Source organism: Chiloscyllium plagiosum, chromosome 5 (genome assembly GCF_004010195.1).
Source record: "Chiloscyllium plagiosum isolate BGI_BamShark_2017 chromosome 5, ASM401019v2, whole genome shotgun sequence".
NCBI classification, from domain to species: Eukaryota; Metazoa; Chordata; class Chondrichthyes; order Orectolobiformes; family Hemiscylliidae; genus Chiloscyllium; species Chiloscyllium plagiosum.
In genome coordinates this window covers 33,952,498-33,974,843 of record NC_057714.1, presented here as the reverse complement: position 1 = coordinate 33,974,843, position 22,346 = coordinate 33,952,498, and the positions used below count along the sequence as shown (strand labels likewise).

The 22,346-nt window shown below is 43.3% G+C and overlaps 1 protein-coding gene across 5 annotated transcripts in view; it reads right to left on the bottom strand.

Annotated features, from left to right (window-relative positions):
* dgkb (diacylglycerol kinase, beta) overlaps positions 1-22,346 on the bottom strand; it is a 788,800-nt gene that overhangs the window by 41,375 nt on the left and 725,079 nt on the right. Inside the window, exon 25 of one of the 5 annotated variants that reach the window (XM_043689835.1) lies at positions 14,444-16,313. The exons of 3 other annotated variants lie outside the window; for them this stretch is intronic. In XM_043689835.1, coding sequence (XP_043545770.1) covers positions 16,308-16,313 — 6 coding nt within the window. In that variant the 3' untranslated portion in view covers positions 14,444-16,307. Of the gene's footprint in view, positions 1-14,443; positions 16,314-16,910; positions 16,965-22,346 lie in introns of those variants that run through there. One more of the 5 variants, XM_043689833.1, reaches the window with a different exon arrangement.

Below are 22,346 nucleotides of genomic sequence, written 5' to 3'. Positions count from 1 at the left end.
GAGGAGACGAGGACCCGTGGACACAGCCTTAGAATTAGAGGGGGTAAATTCAGAACAAAAATGCGGAGACATTTCTTCAGTCAGAGAGTGGTGGGCCTGTGGAATTCATTGCCACAGAGTGCAGTGGAGGCTGGGACGCTAAATGTCTTCAAGGCAGAAATTGATAAATTCTTGATGTCACAAGGAATTAAGGGCTACGGGGAGAATGCGGGTAAGTGGAGTTGAAATGCCCATCAGCCATGATTGAATGGCAGAGTGGACTCGATGGGCCGAATGGCCTTGCTTCCGCTCCTATGTCTTATAGTCTTAACCCGAACTAGGTATACTAGGTATGACGCAAGCAGCAGTGTTTAATCCCTACTCCCCATTGATTCAATGATGCTATATTCGTCAAAATACTGCTTTGAAGCCAAGAACGTAAATGTATCAGTACGATTACACAATAATCAACAGTCTTCCCCTCCCTGAGGCTCTGATGTTGAACATACACCGTTAACATGTTACATTGATTTGGGGTTCAAAGCATCTTCAAAAATTTCTAATTCTCTCCTGCCTGCTGTTTTATTCCTCGGTGAGATCTCAGGTACAATACAGCTTGTAACATTACTTTCCCAGTGCTGATAGAGTTGCAAATCTTATATGCGGTTTAAAAAAATATTATAATTATATTGCGATTTAATTGTTTTGCCAATGAACGTCTGAAAAAAATTCCAAATTTGTCTTTTTATTTCCGCAAAGCAGGGAGGGAAAGATGCATAAACAGAAGTTGCTGGAAATATTCAGCAGGTCTAGCAGCATCTGTGAGGAAAAATGCAACATAATGTTTCGAGTCCAGTGACCCTTCCTCAGAACACACAGATGCTGCCAGACCTGCTGAGCTTTTCCATCAACCTCTGGTTTTGGTCCTTATTTACAGCATCTGCAGTTCTTATGATTTTTATTTCGAGGAAGATGCATAACCTTTTTGATTCACCCAGTACTTTAATGCTGATGGTTGCTTTTTCTAAAAAAAACTTCCTTCCTGTTTCCTTCAGCAGATGGCCCTCTCATAGATCTGAAAATCCACACGTTTTCAGCTGCACTATTCCTGACACCATGTTCCAAGTTTAAAAATGTGTTGCTGCAAAAGCGCAGCAGGTCAGGCAGCATCAAAGGAGAAGGAGAATCTGATGCTGCCTGACCTGCTGCGCTTTTCCAGCAACACATTTTTAAGCTCTGATCTCCAGCATCTGCAGCCCTCACTTTCACCATGTTCCGAGTGGTGTGTTTAATAGCTGCCAGCAACTGCCCAAAGAGGCACTCACACCAAAGCTTGGGGTATCATAACTACAACAAAGCAACCTCTTCCCTGGATACAGTAACATTTCTCCAAACAGAGGAAAAGATATGAAAAGAGAATGATACAAAGAAAATAATTCTTATTCTTTTCAGATTTTTTGAATAAATAAAAATCTGAATGGAAGACTCAGAAAAAACAATTTTCAGTGCCAGAGTCGTTGTTTGACACCATTTAAGAAGCATTGTGCTATTTAACATTAATTTACAACTTATGTAAAGACATAACCTTTTCTGGTGCTCTTTGTGGCTAGCTAGTTTGTGAGTACCATAAAGTAAGGAACCAGTGAAGCTAAGCTTTGGAGTAACAGAGTAAATCAGATTGAATTCCAGATGTCAGGTTTTGCTGTCTGATTTACTCCATAGGAACGGTGAGAACGCACAGCCTCATCACTGTTCATAATGAAAAGTCTGGGCAATATTACACTGAACTGGGAAAATTGGGTATGGTGGTGAGGGTGACTCCAGTAGGAAATTAATTAGCCAGCTAGGATGGGTAGGTAGTGTTTGCAGTTCGATACAGACAACTGCAAAATAATATTTTTTGGAAGAATGCAGAATGAAAGTAAGAGTTCAAAGGTTGGAAAGATTCTGATCGTTAAATTGACAGCATAAGTCAGGATACAGAATTTTCAGTTTCATATTTGAAGCTTAGTTTTAAAGAACGTTAAGGTAAGGAAATCACATTGACCTTGTACAAGACCTTATCTTGACTGCAGTTGAATTACTGTACAGTACATAATTAGAGGATAAAATATGGAAGTGTTGGGAAGAATTCACTGTGGAGTTTATCAGGGATAAGGAACTACAGTTATGAAGAAAACCTTGAAACATTAGTGCCTTCTCACTGTTGCTGATGGTATGTGTGCAATGACTGAGGTCCATAAGATTATAATGGATGTTGATAAGCTCAGTTGTAATAAATTATTGAGATGGTTACACAAGGGCTTATTTTTCAAGATAACCATTTTAAAAGAAATTACGTGGAAAGTTGAAAACAATCTTTATAAAAATTGTCGACTAAATGAGGTACTCTTGACCAAAAACCATTGTCGAACTAGAATGCATACTTTATTTTGAAAAAGGGATTAAACTGTTCAAATTGTAATTAAGTTGGTAAAGCGAAGAAGTCAAAGAACATATTTGACTCATGCTCCAAATTGTCTACATATATGGCCTATGTGTGACATTTTAGGATGCTAAATCTTGCTTTGCTAACTGACATGCAGGGTACAATTCTCCCACAATACATTTATAAATGTTAAAGACATGAGCAATGGCAAGTCAGTTGGGAAAACACGGTGAGATCGGAAAAAACAAGGTTCTCGATTTTCCACCGAAAGATTTAATGGCAAAGTGAGAATCTCGCTAGTGAGCAGTGAGCAGCCTATTTATACACAACAAGATCTCATTGTTACCTCTACTCAGTTTGCTATTTTCTCAGGCAGTGGAGAGAAACCAGATGGCGACAATCCCAAAATGAAAATCTGAGTGTGTACCTATACCTGTGCTTGCCAAGATCTTCTCCAGGCAACAATTTTGTCTAAAATTACCCAACATCCCAGGGTATGCTCCATAGGCACCAATCACATTCATCCTTTGTCCACAGGGGATCACAATAGAGGATCCTGGCACAGTCAGTCAAGGGTATCATCTGATATCAGTGCAGGGTCTTGGACACAGCTCGTCAGCCTCAAGGGGCAATTAGAATCAAGGGTCCATATCCTTCAAGTCTGCAATGCGGGCCATGGTCAGTCTTGAATGTCCAGTGCAACCAATCAGGTGAGTAGCAGTAAGCCAGTTGGGGGAGTGCACAGAGATTAGTCGGGTGCCTGGTCACTCGTCAGTTGGGACTATGCTTCCTGGTTGGTCTGCAGCTGGGCAACGGTCAGTTCAGGATGTCGGTTCATTGAAGGACAAAGGGTTTATCAGAGGCCGGTGCTGTTATGGGCAATTTGGAGAAATCAGTTGAGGGGATTGGAGGCAACATGCTGGGATGTGGAGAGGACAACAATTGTGAAGGAGGCAACACTAAAACAAAGGATGGTCGATGGTGGAGCATGGGAAGGAATGAGGTACTGGAATAGGGCATCATTGATGATTCAGTGCTCTGGCCTCAATGGCGGGGAGGTGGGGTGGGTGGGGGGAAGTGGGCACTCCAGTCATGATGAAAAGTATTGGCCTGAAACATTGACTTTCCTGCTCCTCTGCTGCTGTCTGACCCACTGTGCTTTTCCAGCTTCACATCGATTGACTCTGCCTTCCAGCATCTGCAGTCTTTACTGTCTCCAGGGCATTGCATTGCATGTTTGGTAAGAATTAAGGTGCAGGCCTGGGGCTGAGGGGTAAAGTGAGGAGAAGAAAAGTTAAAGAAATGAGAGGGAATGTGAGGAAGATCAAACTCATGGGATTGATAGGTAAAGCAAGATAGAAAGCGACATGAAGGTGTGTGAAGGGGTCATCTAGACTGAGAAGCTGAGCCTGTGAGACAGTCTGTAAAACACATGTTGTGTTCCCTTCCATCCTCATCAAAATTGTTCATGCACAACCAAAATGAACAAAAGCTGCCACGATCCTTGGAGCAGGGAGGGTGAGTGTTTTGTTTTTAATGTGCCAAGAAGTGGGCTCAACTTCAGAGTGATGTGAGGTCCTTCAAGGATGACAGCATTAAACACATACTCTCAGTGCAGGTTAAAAATCACTGATTTATGGATGTGATCATTTATCCTGGCCACAAGCATTCATGACCATGTCAATTAACACTACAAATGAATCCGGTTGATGGTTAAGAAGCAGAAGGAATGCCAGGTGAGATGTAAATTTTCACCAAAGTTCAACAATTTGTAAACATAGTCTAATGTGTCACAGTCTGCAGAAGGAGCAGGAGTTCCTTACATCACACCTTAGACTATAATTTGTGGACATTAGTATCCTATTTGCAATGCTGCCTTTCTTGGGCAATGTGGGAGGTTTCGGAGTGTGGTGAGACAGCCTCATTCTGTCTGCTGCACTTACTGTGTGTGTGTGTAAGGTTCATGTGGAAGCATCCCATTGCTTCCTTGTTTGGAGTCCTCCATATCCTGATACTTTGAAGATATTCTTTAAATTTCATTTATGTGTGCCTAGTCACTTTACTAAGGAGATGCTTTGTTTCCAATATTGCCCACCCATGCTCAATGGAACCATCCCCAGTCGATTCAGACTCAGAAGTTGCTGTTGTCCCTGTGTTGACTGCACTAAGAGCACCCATAAGAATGGATAAGAAGCACATTCATCTTGAAGTTCAGGACAAATATTAATCTCCAGTGAATGTGGAGCAGCTGCCTAATACAGTTGAGAGTTTCCAGCAAAAAGTCCTCGCATGACGTGGCCAATGCACAGTTGTTCACCTTCCATAGAATGCTGTGTAGACAAGGGAAGGGCATAGGAGCTGTATACTCTTTAGATGTAGAGGTTAGAATGCCATATCATGATGTTCAGCACATCTGCAATGCAACACTTCTCCCACTGGGCCGTGACCTTGCCTGAATCCTCTGCTGGCTAGGTCTGCAGATTTATTGCAGTAAAGTACAGGCAGTAAATGTTGTTTAATGCTTTGCTCAGAAGAGCTGAGAATTTAATAATGAGATGTGATGGACAATGAGAATCCATGACAGTCACAGCATTGTACCAGGGAGGAAAGTGAGAATGTTCTTCAGGTAGAGCAGTGCAGCAGCATCAGCCAAAGCAATGAGTTCTTGGTGAAATTCCTTCAATAGAACAGATTCGTGTGAAGTCATCTTTCATTGACTGAGGTTAGCATTCCCTGTGTAGTCCCAACTACTAATCAGTTTCTTCTTATCTCACTTTTCCTGTTGTTCAATAAAAATTGAGATTACAAGCTGACGGAAGCCTTCACAACATCTGATACTTCCTCAGTCAATCATGACATCGTTTTACACTGGTATGAGCATGACAGAAGGGACAATTATCTTTCAGATAGGGTTAAAGCACTAAGGATGGCTATTCTCGTGCTTCATTCTTATGCCTGCAGCTAAAATGACAGTTGGGTGTACAGCTGATAGCCAAAAGTGAGCATTTACTTACAAATGTGAAAATGTGTTGACAATGAAAGTTCACCCATTTGCTCTCAAAGATTTCTTTCTCTTTTCCCTCTCTCAATGCCTAAGTGCAATTCTGGGGTGCACAGCTGGGATAGAAGGAGTCTACCCTCTAGTGGAGCATATGGGCCTTGGATATTTGGACACATTCTCTGGGGGCACTTGTAGCTAGAGGCCCCTGACGTATAGGAAGCACCCTGGCCAGATGCAGGCATTTCCACCTCGGCTTGAACTTCCACAGGACAGGGATTGCAGGCAGGGTGAACATGGAGAGTCTGGGCATCGCTGAGGTGCCCTCAGAGGAGATTTCTATAGGGTCTGTATGTGGCTCCTTCTCTAGCTGCGTGCCACTGGCACCAATTTGTCTCCTTTGAGCAAGGTGCACCTGGACAGACGTCAGTGTCCCTCACTCCCCGATCAGTTTGCCGTTAGTGTTGAGCTGCAGTGATACAGTGCAGCTCAGCAGGCCTCTCCAGCAGGCAATGAGTGTTCTCCTGGACATGGCTCCCCATAACAGCCAACGATTTGCCAAAGGAGACAGCAAGATGCATACAAGTCACAGCCATTTTGAGGAAGCTACTGATAGCTGGCCCCATGGAGTCATTCCCTCTAAGCAGGTACCAAGACTACAACGGGCCAGCGATCTCAGATGTTTCTTCCTCATTCAGCTGTGAAGATATGCCAGTGATGCGTCTTCCAGACTGTGCTCCTGAGTCTAATCTATTTGCTGTATTCACTGAGCTGCAGTATCTAATCTAATGGAGAGTACCGGAGACAGCCTTGCAGATGCTTCCTCTGAGGGATGTTTGACTTCTTCCGCGGAGGCTGAGGTGGAAGTGTGTTGGCTGGAGTGGCTGGCCTCTTGTGGGCAGAGACTGTTAAATATCACTGACGCCCGGAGAAGACAAGAGCAGAAATACGGGTAAATTAAGAATACATTCACTGCAATGGTAAGGGGAGAGCAGTGCAGCATGTGATGATGAATTTTACTTGGTTGCCAGGTCATGGCGGTCTCAGCACCACCAATAGTATTCCCTTTAAACTGCTTGGAGGTTCTGTGTACGCCATGCTGACTAACTGACTTCTAATGTTATTCTGCTTGCAGCAGAATAAAAAAACTAGGGGTATCAAAGATAACCACATGAATTGTCTCTATTTATTCCAGTAAACTCCTCATATGGGGTGATGAGATACATGTTGGGCAGCCCCACCATTTATTTTGGCCCTTTCGGCTCTATTGTATCCTGTTTTCTCCCACAATGGGGCAGAGGCAGTATTAAGAGAAATTAAAGAGAGTAGCACAGTGTTGGAAGAAATGTTCAAATGTTCAAAGTGAATGAGCCTCTGATAGTAGGTGTGTTTAGGACCAGAGTTACAGTGAGTATGAAGTAGTAGAGCCAAAATGGTGGTATGTATCCTTGCGGAGTGCAGATTGTCATTAACCTTCTTCCTCCATTGCTGGACATTCCTCTGGACCATGGGCACCACAATGACCAAGGGGACAACTGAGGTTGCCTATGTCTGGTAGTGTGGATTTATTTGCCGGTCACTGGAAAGGTGATAGCACTATCCCATCCATGTGGACCTCCCCCTCCAAGGCTCATGTCCACAAATTGGGTGAGAACCTGCCTGGTCAACCATTTCTGGGGCGAATCCTCCCACACTCCATCTGTTAAGGGCTATTTGATTAGATTCCCTGGAAACAGGCCATTTGACCCAAAACGTCCACACTGACCCTCTGAAGAGTAGCCCCTCCAGACTCATTCCCCTACCCTATATTTACCCCTGACTAATACACCTAACTATGGGCAATTTAGCATGGCCAGTTTACCTAACCTGCACATCTTTGGATTGAGAGAGGAAACCGGAGCACCCAGAAGAAACCCACGTGGGGAGAACATGCAAAATCCACCCAATCAATTGCCCGAGGTGGGAATCAAACCTGGGTCCCTGGTGCTGTGAGGCAGCAGTGCTAACCAATGAGACACCGTGTCACCCATTTCTGGTCTGCAGCATTCAAACTGCTGCAAAACTTGGATTGAAATATAGCACAAGCTTTGGAAGGTCTGAGAAGCAGTCAGTACCTTTACCTCTGGTACATCCCAGATAGCATGGGAATACACTGAGGGCATGGCTACATAATGAGATGTGCAGCATATAATACCTCACCCACCTTATAGTTGGTTAACCTTTAAAAAGTAGTTGGATGTGCACTTGAAATGTTATAACATTCATGGCTATGGACTTTTAGTGCTCAAGGGTGTAGATTTAGTGTTGTTCTGGTGGTACAGACTTGATGGGCTGAAGGGCCTCTCCTGTACTATATGAATCGATGACAATTGTGTCAGAATACTCCTACAACTCACAGAGGACCTTCAAGGAAACTCCTTTTTGTAAGATTCAACTCGAATTTTCTTTGTATCAGCTGCAGTCTATTATTGCACTGAACTTTTCCACAGTTGTGTGAGTTCTTGCTCTGCATTTCTATTTCTTGTTCCAGACACATGATTTCTGATGCCTTGGTGAGGTGAAGGCTTTCATGTGGGTAAATTTCACAGGGGAGAGTTTGCAACCAAAACTAGCTGTGCCAGGTGTCAACTTCACTTCCCTGGAGATATGTTTCTGAATAGGAACAGAGGAAATCTATTCTGGCTATTTTCAGCATTCCACCCGGTCATCTCTTTCACAGGTCGTTAGATGCCAAAACCCTGGAAGGTAACAATCCACCGCTGGAAACAGTGATTGACCCCTCTCCGAAGACAAGACTTGATGTCCGTTTGTGACAAGTAACAAAAGATATATACTATCCCTTTCAGCTTTTCCATGATCTCTGGCTTCTCAGTTGGAACAGAAGGATGTCACTCAATTTTCCATCAGTCACTTTAGGTGGCTGTTCTTTAGTGTCTGGATGGGTACAATGCAAGGCCCTAAAGAATAACATTTCTGAAATGAATTAAATTCAGGTCCATCTATTTTTGGCAAGTGGATTGGGAACCTTGGGCTTGGTGTTGAGTTATCTGGAGGGAGATTGAGCGGTGTGAGGGCAAACACAGCGTGACTGGAGTTCAGGCCCAAGGAACATGAGACAGATCACATGTTTTGGAGTTGTTGTCAAGGATCTTGGGACTTCGAATAGCACCCAATGTTGTTATATCCACGGGTCGTTTGCAACAAAGGTTGAAATTCTTTATAGCACAAGGCGAAACCTTTCTCCAATGAATAAAGTGCTGTTAACAAGATGTGATATAGCAGTGAGGAGGTGATCAAAGTTGACATCAAGCATGTGATCTTTGGCCAATCACTTGGGCCCTTCTCTCTCCCAAATGCACATACATGTACAACATTAAAGCAAAATTAAAATAATGTAGTTTAGAGTCCTTTGAATCTTCTGAAGGTGCAAGGTTTAAATGTGAAATAATAATTCGTGAGTTGATTTCTTGGATCTGTCAGGAATAGTGAATATTGCACCTATCTTTTTAAGTTCTTGCTTTCTAATACTTCTTTACAATTAGAGCTGTCACTGGGTTTTTGCTTTTGAGAGGCAGAACAAGTGATTAGCCTGTGTCCATGTCTGCAGTCTAAAATTCAACTCCACTGCTCTGGCAAAATAAAACCCCTGGAAATATAAACTATTTGTCTTCTGCCCTTGTGTATTGCATGTCTGAGAAAGTTCGATTTTCAGGCTTGATAGTAGTGGCAAGGTTCCATCTTCAACATAAAGAAAGAAACCAAAAATAGGAAATAAGCCTTTTTCATGCTTCCTATGAGGCTCATGAGATTGGCAGGGCAGGGTGGCGGGGGATGATGCCAATAGTTGGCACTGGCTGAGGTCATTGCCTTTGTGTACAATATTAATACTAGCTTAGTCTTGCTTCTGTTTAATCCACATTGACTTCATTAAAAAAAATGGCCAATCTGCATGGGTCAGACGATACCTGAGCCCACCTTAACTTTGTATTGGACCCTTTTCAAAACCATTTCAATCCTTGCAAGTCCCGGGAGTAAAGCGGCTGATGGGATTCAGAGATCGATAGTCCACGTTGTGTATAATCATGACAGCCTCCTCTGAATTACTTACTCCAGTGCCTACATCTTATGTTCTCCCATTAATGGCACTGCATTTAGCAACAAAAATGACATTAGAGTCCCAGATACATCAGATGAGTTTCTAGCTCTTGGGAGATCATCACTTGTGAACATATTTTACTTAAAAGGCTACTGCATTATATTTAAAAATCAATTTTCTAAAGAGGTTTGGGTAATGGAGAGGATTAGAACATCATCTCTTTTTCCACAGGGATCCAGCTCAATGGGATAGGAGCCTAATCTCGAAAGCATTCTGGGGTACTATGTGAAGTAAGTGTGGGCAGTCTCTGCCCAATTCTTAATCCAAGCAGCTATCAACATACAAGATTGTCTCAAATTCAAGAGATTAATATTAAATTGCAAATGCCACATGTGAATCTGTAAGATCAATTGTTGACTTGAATAATCCACTCTGCTAGAGCAGGGATTTTTTATTCTCTGTGGTTAGGTTAATAAGTGTTGCTCGGGAAGAAAATAGGAAGCTTTATTCTGCATGAGGCCTGAGAATGCTTGACACCAACTTCAGGTGCCTAAAGCACTGAAGAGTTTGACTTGGCAGCATTAGATCAGCACAAAATAATTAGCATTCTACGAAATTAAAAAAATTCTATTAAATTTTGCTCCATACAGTTTTAAAAACTGACATATATCATACACATATGAAATGTAAAATTATTCAGAATGTGACCCTCTTACAAATTTTCACTTGGGTTTAACGCCTTATTGAGCACATTTGCAAATGCTGTAAGTTAATTGAATCAGCATAAGTTGTTTAGAACATTTTGCATGATTCTTTGTCAAACGTCAAAAAGTGTGGCACTGGAAAAACACAGCAGGTCAGCAGCATCCAAGGAGCAGGAGAGTCGACGTTTTGGACATAAGCCCTTCATCAGAATGTTCAGGCTTATGCCCGAAATGTCAACTCACCTGTTCCTTGGCGGCTTGCCTGACCTGCTATGCGTTGCCAGTGCCACACCTTTCGACTCTGATCTGCAATCCTCACTTTCTCTTTATTAAACAACCCTTATTTCAGTGACAAGAGCATAATTTACAGAAATTTTCTGGAATTTTGACATCTTGAAGATATTAACATGTGACAAAAGTTTCATTTTAATGACTTCTTAGAGACTTTTATTGCGCATTTTTTGATTCAGGGATGGAGGGTGCTCCTGCACACAGAGCTTGTGAGTCAGTAGGAGCAGGAGCAGCGCTCATAAATCCCCAAACAGCCCTGCTACTGTGTACTTGCTTCTTCATAATCTCTTTACTCCTCTCCTCATGATCTAAGTAGTCACAGGTGAGGTGCCGGAAGACTGGAGGTTGGCTAACGTAGCACCACTGTTTAAGAAGGGTGGTAAGGACAAGCCAGGGAACTATAGACCATTGAGCCTGACCTCGGTGGTGGGCAAGTTGTTGGAGGGAATCCTGAGGGACAGGATGTACATGTATTTGGAAATGCAAGGAATGATTAAGGATAGTCAACATGGCTTTGTGCATAGGAAATCATGTCTCATAAACTTGATTGAGTTTTTTTGAAGAAGTAACAAAGAGGATTGTTGAGGGCAGAGCAGAGGTATGATCTATATGGACTTCAGTAAGGCGTTCGACATTGTTCCCCATGGGAGACTGGTTAGCAAGGTTAGATCTCACTGAATAAAGGGAGAACTAGCCATTTGCTTAAAGAACTGGCTCAAAGGTAGAAGACAGAGGGTGGTGGTGGATGGTTGTTTTTCAGACTGGAGGCCTGTGACCAGTGGAGTGCCACAAGGATCAGTGCTGGGACCTCTACTTTTTGTCATTTACATAAATGATTTGGATGGGAGTATAAGAGGTACAGTTAGTAAGTTTGCATATGACACCAAAATTGGAGGTGTAGTGGACAGCGAAGGAGGTTACCTCAGATTACAACAGGATCTGAACCAGATGGGCCAATGGGCTGAGAAGTGGCAGCTAGCGTTTAATTCAGATAAACGCAAGGTGCTGCATTTTGGGAAAGCAAATCTTAGCAAGACTTATACACTTAATGGTAAGATCCTAGGGAGTGTTGCTGAACAAAGAGACCTTGGAGTGCAGGTTCATAGCTCCTTGAAAGTGGAGTCGCAGGTAGATAGGATAGTGAAGGCGGCGTTTGGTATGCTTTCCTTTATTGGTCAGAGTATTGAGTACAGGAGTTGGGAGGTCATGTTGCGACTGTGCAGGACATTGGTTAGACCACTGTTTTGGAATATTGCATGAAATTCTGGTCTCCTTTCTATCAGAAAGATATTGTGAAATTTGAAAGGATTCAGGAAAGATATATAAGGATGTTGCCAGGGTTGGAGGATTTGAGCTATAGGGCGAGGCTGAACAAGCTGGGGCTGTTTTCTCTGGAGCATCGGAGGTTGAGAGATGACCTTATAGAGGTTTACAAAATCATGAGGGGCATGGATAGGGTAAATCGGCGAAGTCTTTTCCCTAGGGTCGGGGAGTCCAGAACTAGAGGGCATAGGTTTAAGGTGAGAGGGGAAAGACATAAAAGAGAGCTAAGGGGCAACCTTTTCACACAGAGGGTGGTATGTGTGGACTGACCTGCCGGAGGAAGTGGTGGACGCTGGTACAATTGCAACATTTAAAAGACATTTGGATGGGTATACAAATTGGAAGGGTTTGGAAGGATATGGTCCCGGCTGCTGGCAGGTGGGACTAGATTGGGTTGGGATATCTAGTCAGCATGGACGAGTTGGACCGAAGGGTCTCTTTCCGTGCTGTACATCTCTATGACTCTCCTCTCACTGGCCCTAATTTCCTTGAATGGCTGAGAATTGTCCACAGTTGTTAGCCTGCCTAGCTGCTTGGCAGGTAGAGGAGTTAGCATGGCTGCCTCCACCTCCGAAGTAGAAGCCACAGATCCCTCAAAGGATGCACTAGCAAGACTACCTCCTGCACTCTCCACGCACTCGTGACAGTTCAGTGTGTACTTTAGTAACATGGGAACACACTCTAGAGAGCACACCACTGGTTATCTGAAGAGGAAATGCTCTTGTGATACTCAGAGGACATTTAAAAAACATTTGGACAGGTACATGAATAGGAAAGTTTTAGAGGGATATGAACTAAGTGCAAGCAAGTGGGAAACTTGGATGAGTTGGGTTGAATGGCCTGTTTCTATGCTGTATGACTCTATGACTGCCAAAGACCAGGCAATTCTCAGCCCCAGGCAGGAGATGACCCCATGGTGTCAGCTATGAATAACTTAACGCAAAAGATCAAGTAGACACAGGAATAGTGGGAATTTCTGCTGAAGATACAGCACTAAAGGTTGAAGGATTCTATCAACACCATCTGCGCTGTGCTGGCTCTGGCATGAATATGTTTAGCTGTCTCCCTGGCAATGACATTGGCTGCCATGGAGAGGCAGTTCCAGCAGAATGCACTTTGACCAACAGCAAGATGAGAGAGGAATAAACATAGAAGACAGGTGCAAGAGGAGGCCATTCAACCCTTTGAGCATGTGCCACCATTCATCATGATCATGGCTGATCGTCCAACTCAATAGCCTAATCCTGCTTTCTCCCTATTATCTTTGACCCCAATCATCCCCAGTACCATATCTAGCCACCTCTTCAATATTTTAGTGTTGACTACTTCCTGTGGTAACAAATTCCACAGGCTCACCACTCTTTGGATGAAGAAATGTCTTCTCATCTCTGTCCTAACTGGTCCACCCCAAATCCTCAGATTATGTCCCCTGGTTCTGGACACACCCACCATTGGGAACATTCTCCATGCATCTACTCTGTCTAGTCCTGTTAGAATTTTATATTTCTCTATGAGATCACCCTCACTCATCTGAACTCCAGTGAAAACAATCCTAACCTGGTCAATCTCTCCTCATACATTAATGGAATCAGCCTGGTAAACCTTCGCTGCACTCCCTCGAGAGCAAGCGTATCCTTCCTCAGAAAAGGAGACCAAAACTGCATACAATATTCCAGATGTGACCTCACCAAGGCCCTTAATAACTGCAACAACAAATCCCTGTTCCTGTACTTGAAATCTCCCGCAGTGAAGGCCAACATACCATTTTTCTTCTTAACCGTCTGCTGCACTTGCATACTTACCTTGAGCGACTGGTGCAAAAGGACACCCAGATCCCACTGCACACTCCCCTCTCCCAATTTACAGCCATTCAGGTAGTAATCAACCTTCTTGTTTTTGCTTCCAAAATGAATAATCTCACGTTTATGAAGGACCTTAACATCACTCCATGGTGCCCCTTCAATACAAGGGGACAGGGTGGTGCAAGTAGAAACCTAGCTGCAGGAGAAGCATTATCTGCAGTGCTCACCCCCCACCACCCACCTCCTCCCCTCCCTTCACCAGAAGCCTGTTCTCAGGACACTCCAGGGTTGCACAGGCCCTCCATCTCCACCCTGCCTGCCAACCTTAACACTGAGGGAGTTCAAGACAAGGAGGCTGAACCCAGCATGTCTGGGCCATCTCACCCCAAATATCCTGGGGTTGTCCGATCTACATTCCAAGGCCAAAATACTCCAGCATAGGGCAGCTCCCATATACCCATGCTAGAGAGGCTGGCACTGTACCTAGATATAATGGGCAGGAAAGGAAGGAGGAGGTAACTTCATCGTAAACACTACCTCGTTTGTAAGTATATGTTCACTTTTCATCATTAGGCTCTGATGTGAAGAATGTTATTTTAGTTACAACTACAAGAATAAGGCTAGCCATCTTTAACACAACATAATATTCTAATTCTGTCAGTGATAGTACCCTGTCTGTAGTGCTCATACTAGGATGAAACTTTGTCAGGGATTGAATGAGGGAATTGCATATTTTGAAGGCTTCCATCTGTTTGAACCTTAAGTTTTATTAAACAGCAAGAACCGCATAGAAAGATCAAACTATTAAGTTGCATTTGCCATTTGGATTGTATGGAAACTGTCGTTTTAGCAACATCAAACCATTTACAGTCAGAGAAGTACGACTTCCTACAACGCAGGCCCATTGAATGAGTATCACAAAGAAGTCATTCCTGCATTGCTGTAGCTGATGCTGCTGTGCTTTAGGATGCAGACGTTGTTAAGCCTTCTAAAGTATGTCATCATCATTGCAATGCCGTAGTTCAGACTCATCCCCATCATCCATCCCATAACCCTAGTGTGTTCTCCAGTTGTTTGGAGCAGAGTTTCTGCGAATCAAGCGACATTCTCCATCTGGACCATACCTGAACGATGACCCAGAAATGACCTGCTTGTGCACTCAATGTTGAGGGACCATCGCACGTCCCTCATTGGAAGGAAGTATTGCCTTACAGAACCACTGGACAGATTCAACCATCACCCTGGACAGAACTTAGCACCACTGCCTTTCGCTCATTTGCACGGCATTCATTGGAGACAAGGGCTTGTAACTTCACTGCATCACGTGGGCACCTATGGCTGGAAGCTATGCAGTAGAGTGGCTTTACATCCGCTGGAGATTAATACTCAACCAAGGCTTGTGAATTAATGCGTTCCTTATCCATTTGTGTAGCAGCCCTTCCAACAGTAGATATAGGAAAAACCACAGTTTCCATGCTTGATTCATTGGGGATAATTCCAAAAAGCCTTTGTGGGGAATAGCAGAAGCCAAGCAGATCTCCAGTAATGTGATCATTCAGCAGTTGCAGCACACAAAGAAAGTTTGAATGTCATCCTCCAAACACTGGGACATGGAGGCCCCTGACTAGAAGGACAGTGGGCTGCCTCCATATCGATCATTGCTTTGCTTCAAACATCTGGCACCTGGTGTAAGTGCGAGATTCATGTTGCACAGGGTCATACAGCAACATGTCCATGACCATGACAAGCTACCTGGCAACTGTGAGTCTTTAAGCCTTGGCTGAGGGGGAAAAACACAAATGGGCAAGGCAGAGATGCAAAGTGAGTGAGCACAAAATGAGGAAGTGATGAACTCTGACTTGCACCCTGGTTGAAACCATGAGGTGGCTGCCTGACCCTGCGCACAAAGTGGCCAGCCAGCAGCAATGTAATGAAAGGTGCTGGTGCTGACCAAATTGCAGCAGCGAATTGCAGAAATCTACTGCAATTTAATTGCAGATATGCCATGAGAGTGTAGTGAGGCAGGTACATGTCATCTGATGGAGATGGTGCGTGGTCAATGCCCATGGGTACACTCTGAGATATTGGCGACTACTGTCCAAAATCAAGGCAAAGTACCTGCTCTGGCTTTCATGTCAGGAATTGTCACTGTCTGATTTTTATCTGATAGTTAGGAGGACAGTAAAATGCATATCAATTGGGCAAGGTTAGTATTAATGGCACGTTGATACATGCAAATAGATGCAAACAGGCCTCTTGTTGGAAATTAGCGAGATTCCTGTCTCTGTAGTCAACACTTGGTTGCAATGTTGGGCTTTGCTTTTACAAGGTCAGAAGTTGCATTACCATCACTAACACTATATTTTCCCAAATGACCAGCCAATGCCCGTATTGCGCAGGGGCTGCGAAGATTGCACTTATTAAGTGCAGTAACGTCTGAGCTCATACCGGAAAAAATTACCGAGGAAGCTAAGAATTGTCATTAAAAATCGACCTTGCTTCAGTAATGTCCTCCAGGGGAGGGTTTCTGCTTTCTCTCGCTGAGTCCACAGTGCATACAGTATTGCCTCTTTGAGTGGTCTATCAAGTCCTTCAATTGTTCAAACAAAGCTCTGTAAAGTTAGCTCATTCCCAGCTTCTCAAGGCATAGGGGGATAAGCAATAAATGCAGCTTTGTTAGTGTCATCTATACCTGGACAACAAATAAAAGATTTTATTTCACAGTTAACATGGGTACTCTAAGAGCTTGCATTAATTTAAAGCAATTACAATTTACAAATACACTGTATTTAAAATGCAATGGGTAAGAGCTATATTAATATGAATATGTAGTAACATGAAGTGTCTGTTGTTATTCAGTCTGTCAATTTTTAGAATTTGTTAAAAGTTGAAGCTTTGTTTTAAGCCTTACTAATAACAAACCCATTAGCATTGACAGAATAATACTTTTCTTTTACAGCTCAATTTTTACAATGTCATAATTCTGTCGTCATTCCTAATTGGTATTTTCTCTGGAAGCAAAGCTAATGCATTTAAACAACAAGGCATTTCAGAATATATTCCTTATGTTTTATTTAATTTCTGCTTCTTTTCTGGAATTATGGCTTATCCTCAATAGTAAGTTAATTATTTTTAGAATTTTCTTTTCCTTTTTAATAGCTAGAAAATACTGATTTCAAAGTCTGTTATCCCGAGCAAAATGTGTTTGGTTTATAAGGTGAAAGTGCACTCACATTCCCACTGTTTACAAAGACTTCTTTGTAGTTGACTCATCCATCAAGCAAAATACAATATCTTCCTCTCTGGATATATTATTTAATAATTATCAACAAAACATTGCATTCTAAAGAAAAGACAAACCACAGAATAATACACCATATTGTCTTTTAGAAATCAGTCAAAAGATTTCCTGCCATACAGCAGTGATTCTTCATTTGCCAAGATATTGTTGACAACTCTAATGCTTCATTTCATGGTGCTACCATTATCATTTTATTACAATATGGTGCTGGTTTAAAAGGCGAAGTGGGAATCAGTGATTTTTTTTTCCTTTTGGTCCTGTCATCTGCAATTTTGTTCTTATAAATGAGGCACATTGTTAACTGTGGCTTATAATTTGACTTTAAATCTGATCACATTCTTTTAACTAAGAATGTAAGAAATTGAAGCAAGAGAAAGCTATTTGACCTTGACCCTGCTTGGCCATTTGGAAGATTTGCCAAACTTGTACCTCACCTACGTCTTCTTGAAATATCGCATAGTCCCTGATTTTCTTAGGGCCAAAACTTAATCGCTGTGTGTCTTGAATACATTCAACAATCAAGCATTTGCATCTCCTTAGAGTAGAAGAGTCAATACATAATTGATACTGAGAAACGAAAGGAAAACTGCCACTTAGCTTCAGTGAGGTGGTTCACATCAACGCAGACTGAAACTAATCACCTCAACCTTGATGCAGGTAGCAAACAGCTTGAGTTAAACATTTTCAGCCCAATAATCTCATAAAATTAAACCCATTTAATGAAAAAAATCTACGGAGAAGAGAAAAACTCTCAAAAACTTATAATATTGTTTGTAAAGTCACCAGTCTTACCAGACCATAGGGATGCTCTCTCAATTGAGTGAGATGACTGGTGATGGTTTAATATGAGGGTCACTACGTCTCATGTGGGGGCAAGAGGTTGGGAAGTAGAGTTCTTAATGGCAACCTCAGTTGGTGTGGGAATTCTGATCTGTTATGCAATGCTATAGTTGCATAGAATTTCTAAGCACGAAGTAATTATTTAACTGAATTATTACCATACAAATTTCAGCTCAAACACATTAAGCTATCAACTACAAAACCAGATTTAATTCCATAAAACAGAGGATCTTAAATTGTAGGAGTGGACAGAAGATGAGTGGATTCTGCAGTAAAAAAAACAGGCCCAACTATTTCATTACATAGAAGTAAACACGGAACTTGCACATTGCTGGTAAAAGTGACATGTTGTGAAGTTTCTGGTTCAAATCAAAAAGCTTTGACAGCATGGCTCTCTTTTCAGCAATACTATCCTTTTTACTAAGTATTGTTAAAACACATTTTACATGCAGCACTTTTATACTATGACTATGGAAAACATTATTATTCAGTTTGGGGGTGTCCAATAATCATTAATCCATTTGAAAAAAAACACTTCAAATTAAACATTTGAGAACTGCTGATCAAGATTCATCAACATGTCTTATCGACATAACCATTGCCAGCAGGTTTCCTTGCCCATGTTTGAACTGATGCCATGCGTTTGTGATGTCTGGAGTCAATGTTGACAATGCCCAAGGTGACTCCATCCCACCTGTGAACCACTGTGCCCCAACCTCAGGACAAACCCCAGAATGGTGACATTGGTTACTGGGAGATTATCAATAGGGTGTGATTCCATAAGAGTGACTATGTGAGGTGTTGCTTGACTAGGCTGTCGGACAGGAGAGAAAAGGTTCAGAAAAGATTTACAAGCACGTTGCCAGGGTTGGAGGATGACACTGTACCTAGGGTTGGAGCTATAGGGTGAGGCTGAACAGGCTGGGGCTGTTTTTCCTGGAGTATCAAGAGGTTGAGAGGTGACCTTATAGAGGTTTATAAAATCATGAGGGACATGGATAGGATAAATAGACAAAGTCTGCTCCCTTGGGGTGGGTGAGTCCAGAATTAGAGGCCATAGCTTTAGGGTGAGAGGGGAAAGATATAAAAGGGATGTAAGGGGCAACTATTTCACACAGAGGGTGGTGCGTGTATGGAATTAGCTGCCAGAGGAAGTGATGGAGGCTAGTACAACATTAAAAGGCATCTGGATGGGTATATGAATAGGAAGGATGTGGAGGGATGGGGCCAAGTGCAAGCAAATGGGACTAGATAAGGTTTTGATATCTGGTCAGCATGGACAAGTTGGACTGAACGGTCTGCTTCTGTGCTGTACATCTCTATGACTCTAAAAGTCCAAAGACACACAACATCTTCAGTCAAGAGCTTTCTCCACATGCCCCTGCTAAGTACTCTGCCCTTCATTGGTGACTGTCAAGCTCTAGTCCTCTTGCGCATGAAAGACATCTCCCCAACACATCAAGCCTCTTATGATTGTTATGAATCTAAATTAGACCACCTCTAATTTTGCTAAATTCTAGGGAATATGGCTTGGTCTACTCAATTTCTCTTCATGGAACAACATCCTAATCTCAGGAGACTGTCAAACGAAACACTGCATGCTTCTAAAGATAACTATATTATTTATTATGTACAAGACTAAAATTTCATACAGTATTCCAGGTATATTCCAGACCCACATCAGAACCCCATATAATTGTATTAAAACATTTCTGTTATTCCAGTAGGACACTCAGGTCTTTCTGAACACTCATATTTTGCAGTCTCTCACCATTTAACCACTTTTGCTTTTCTATTTTTCCTTTCAAAGTGGTTAACTTCACCCTTCTCCGCATTGTATTTCATTTTCTTCTCCACGATTTAGCTGTGCATATTCCTCTGCTGCCTTTTTGCATCCTCCTCCTAACTTGTTTTCCCATGTAACGTTGTATTGTCACCAAAGTAAAATATATTACACCCAGTTCCCTAAACTAAGTATTTGATATAAATTGCAAATAACTGAGTTCCAAACATGGATCCTTGTAGACTCCAAGCTGTCAACTCAACAATTAACTGTTCATTCCCACTCTTTCTTTACTGTCTGTTAATTAATTCTCTGGGATCCACGGTAATATATTACTGTTAATCACCTACTGTAATCCCATACACAGACAGAGAAATGTCCAATTGTTTAATGATCTTGTAGCTTCTCCTGCAGGCTATCACTTTGCTTCTCACTGGCAAAGCAACCAGTAGATTGTTTTGCCTGGCCAAGGGAATTTCATGGAGATCATAGTGGAGATCTGCATTCATGAGGTATGGGGCTGTGTCCGGTACTGAAAAAGGGTGCTTGATCTCCTGCAATATGCCAGGATAAATGGCGTGGTATAATTTCAGCAAAGTGACCCTCATGATGGCAAGAATCAGTGTATGTGCATGAGTGAGAAAGTATGCAAGGTTGGAGTGTGCATTCTAAAAACCTCAGCACCAGCGGGAATAATGAGCATTAAACTTGTGAACTTGGTTCATTCCAATAACATTGTAATGTCTTAGGAGGGTGTGTGTATGGAACACTTAATAGGGAGCTACTGTTAGCTGTTATAGGGCTACATGCTCTAGGTGTGCATTGAGTTAAGGCTCAATCTTTCAGGACAAAAAAAATACATAACCCTAGCAGAGTAGGCAAACATGGGTGGAGGTTGTCACCAATATTTCCCTATTGACCCTGCAGAGGAAGAGGTGATTAAGCTTGCCAGGGAACAGGGTAGATGTTCAGTTATAATTGGTGACACCACAGTATCAAGGCAATATGGTGTTGAAGTCTCCAACCTGGTGTCAACAACTAATAATACAGAAGACTGAGGTGACATTGTACTCAGAAATGTAATTGTGGTTAACCATAAACAAATTCTGTGTTCTCCATTGCAGACCCTCACATACTGGAGGAATGGTTCCCCAGTGTTGGCAGCCCTCCAGTGCCATATCTCTGAGGATAATTTGACAGAAGGCTCAGAGGATGCATTTGTATTGTCAGGTCATTGTCCTTTATCCTTCACAGGAGAAAGAGATGGTGACCTCGGTGGACATATGTTTGTAAATAGATTCAGGGCTACAATCTGGTGACATCATAAATATCTGGCAGAAGCTGATGGAGGACATGACAGACAGGGACCTGACGGTGGGTGGACTGCTGGAAGCTCGGTGCATGCTGAGTGTCATGTTGATGACAAGAATTTCATCACCGCCTCAAGGGACCTACTGGAGATATAGAGAGATGCAGGGCAACTGCTGGTGAAGATGCCAGAGGTTAGGCGCAACCTCATATGAAAGGTGGAGTCATCCATTCAAACCATGTGTTCTGCCATACCTTCAACCTGTGAACACATCATTTCCAGATGCATAGGATGCTGGGAACTACCATAGAAAAGCTGGTCCAGAGAACACTCATTGGCTGCCAATTATGTGCCAAATTTGGACCTCCTCCCAAGTGTACCTTCTCCTCCAGGAGTCAGCCTACCTCCATGACACATTGACTGGGAGAAACTACACCAGACTGTTGCCGCAGAAGCATCATCTCAGCCACAGCTCCTTCTTGCCTCTGCCTGGGATCCCACTTTCTTCAGCAAAGAGGCTACGCTTCCATCTGTTAAGGAGATCCTCACCAGGCTGGGTTACTCTCAGGGAGAAAGTGAGGTCTGCAGATGCTGGAGATCAAAGTTGAAACTTTATTGCTGGAACAGCACAGCAGGTCAGGCAGCATCCAGGGAACAGGAGATTCGACGTTTCGGGCACAGGCCCTTCTTCAGGAATGAGCAGAGAGTGTTCAGCAGGAGAAGATAAAAGGTAGGGAGGAGGGACTTGGAGGAGGGGCGTTGGAAATGTGATAGGTGGAAAGAGGTCAAGGTGTGGGTGTTGGGTCGGAGTAGGATGGAGGCGGAGAGGTCAGGAAGAAGACTGCAGGTCAGGAAGGCGTTGCCGGGCTGGAGGGATTCGGCTGAGACAAGGTGGGGGGAGGGGGGATGAAGAAACTGGTGAAGTTCAAGTTCATCCCCTGTGGTTGGAGGGTTCCCAGTCGGAAGATAAGATGCTCCTCCTCCGACCGTCGGGTTGTTGTGGTTTGGCGGTGGGTGAGTCCAATGACCTGCATATCCTCGGTGGAGTGGGAGGGGGAGTTGAGATGCTGTGCTACAGGTTGGTTGGGTTGGTTCGTCCGGGTGGCCCAGAGGTGCTCTCTGAATCGCTCCGCTAGTAGGCGGCCTGTCTCCCCAATATAGAGGAGGCCACACCGGCTGCAGCGGATGCAGTAGATGATGTGGGTGGAGGTGCAGGTGAATCTGTGGCGGATATGGGAGTTTCCTTTTGGGCCTTGGAGAGGAGTGAGGGGGGAGGTGTGGGCGCAAGTGTTGCACCTCCTGCGGTTGCAAGGGAAGGTGCCGGGAGTGGTGGTTGGGTCGGTGGGGGGTGTGGATCTGACAAGGGAGTCGCGGAGGGAGTGGTCTCTACGGACAGCTGATAGGGGAGGGGAGGGAAATATATCCTTGGTGCTGGGGTCTGTTTGGAGGTGGCGGAAGTGACGGCGGATGATGCGCTGTACATGGAGATTGG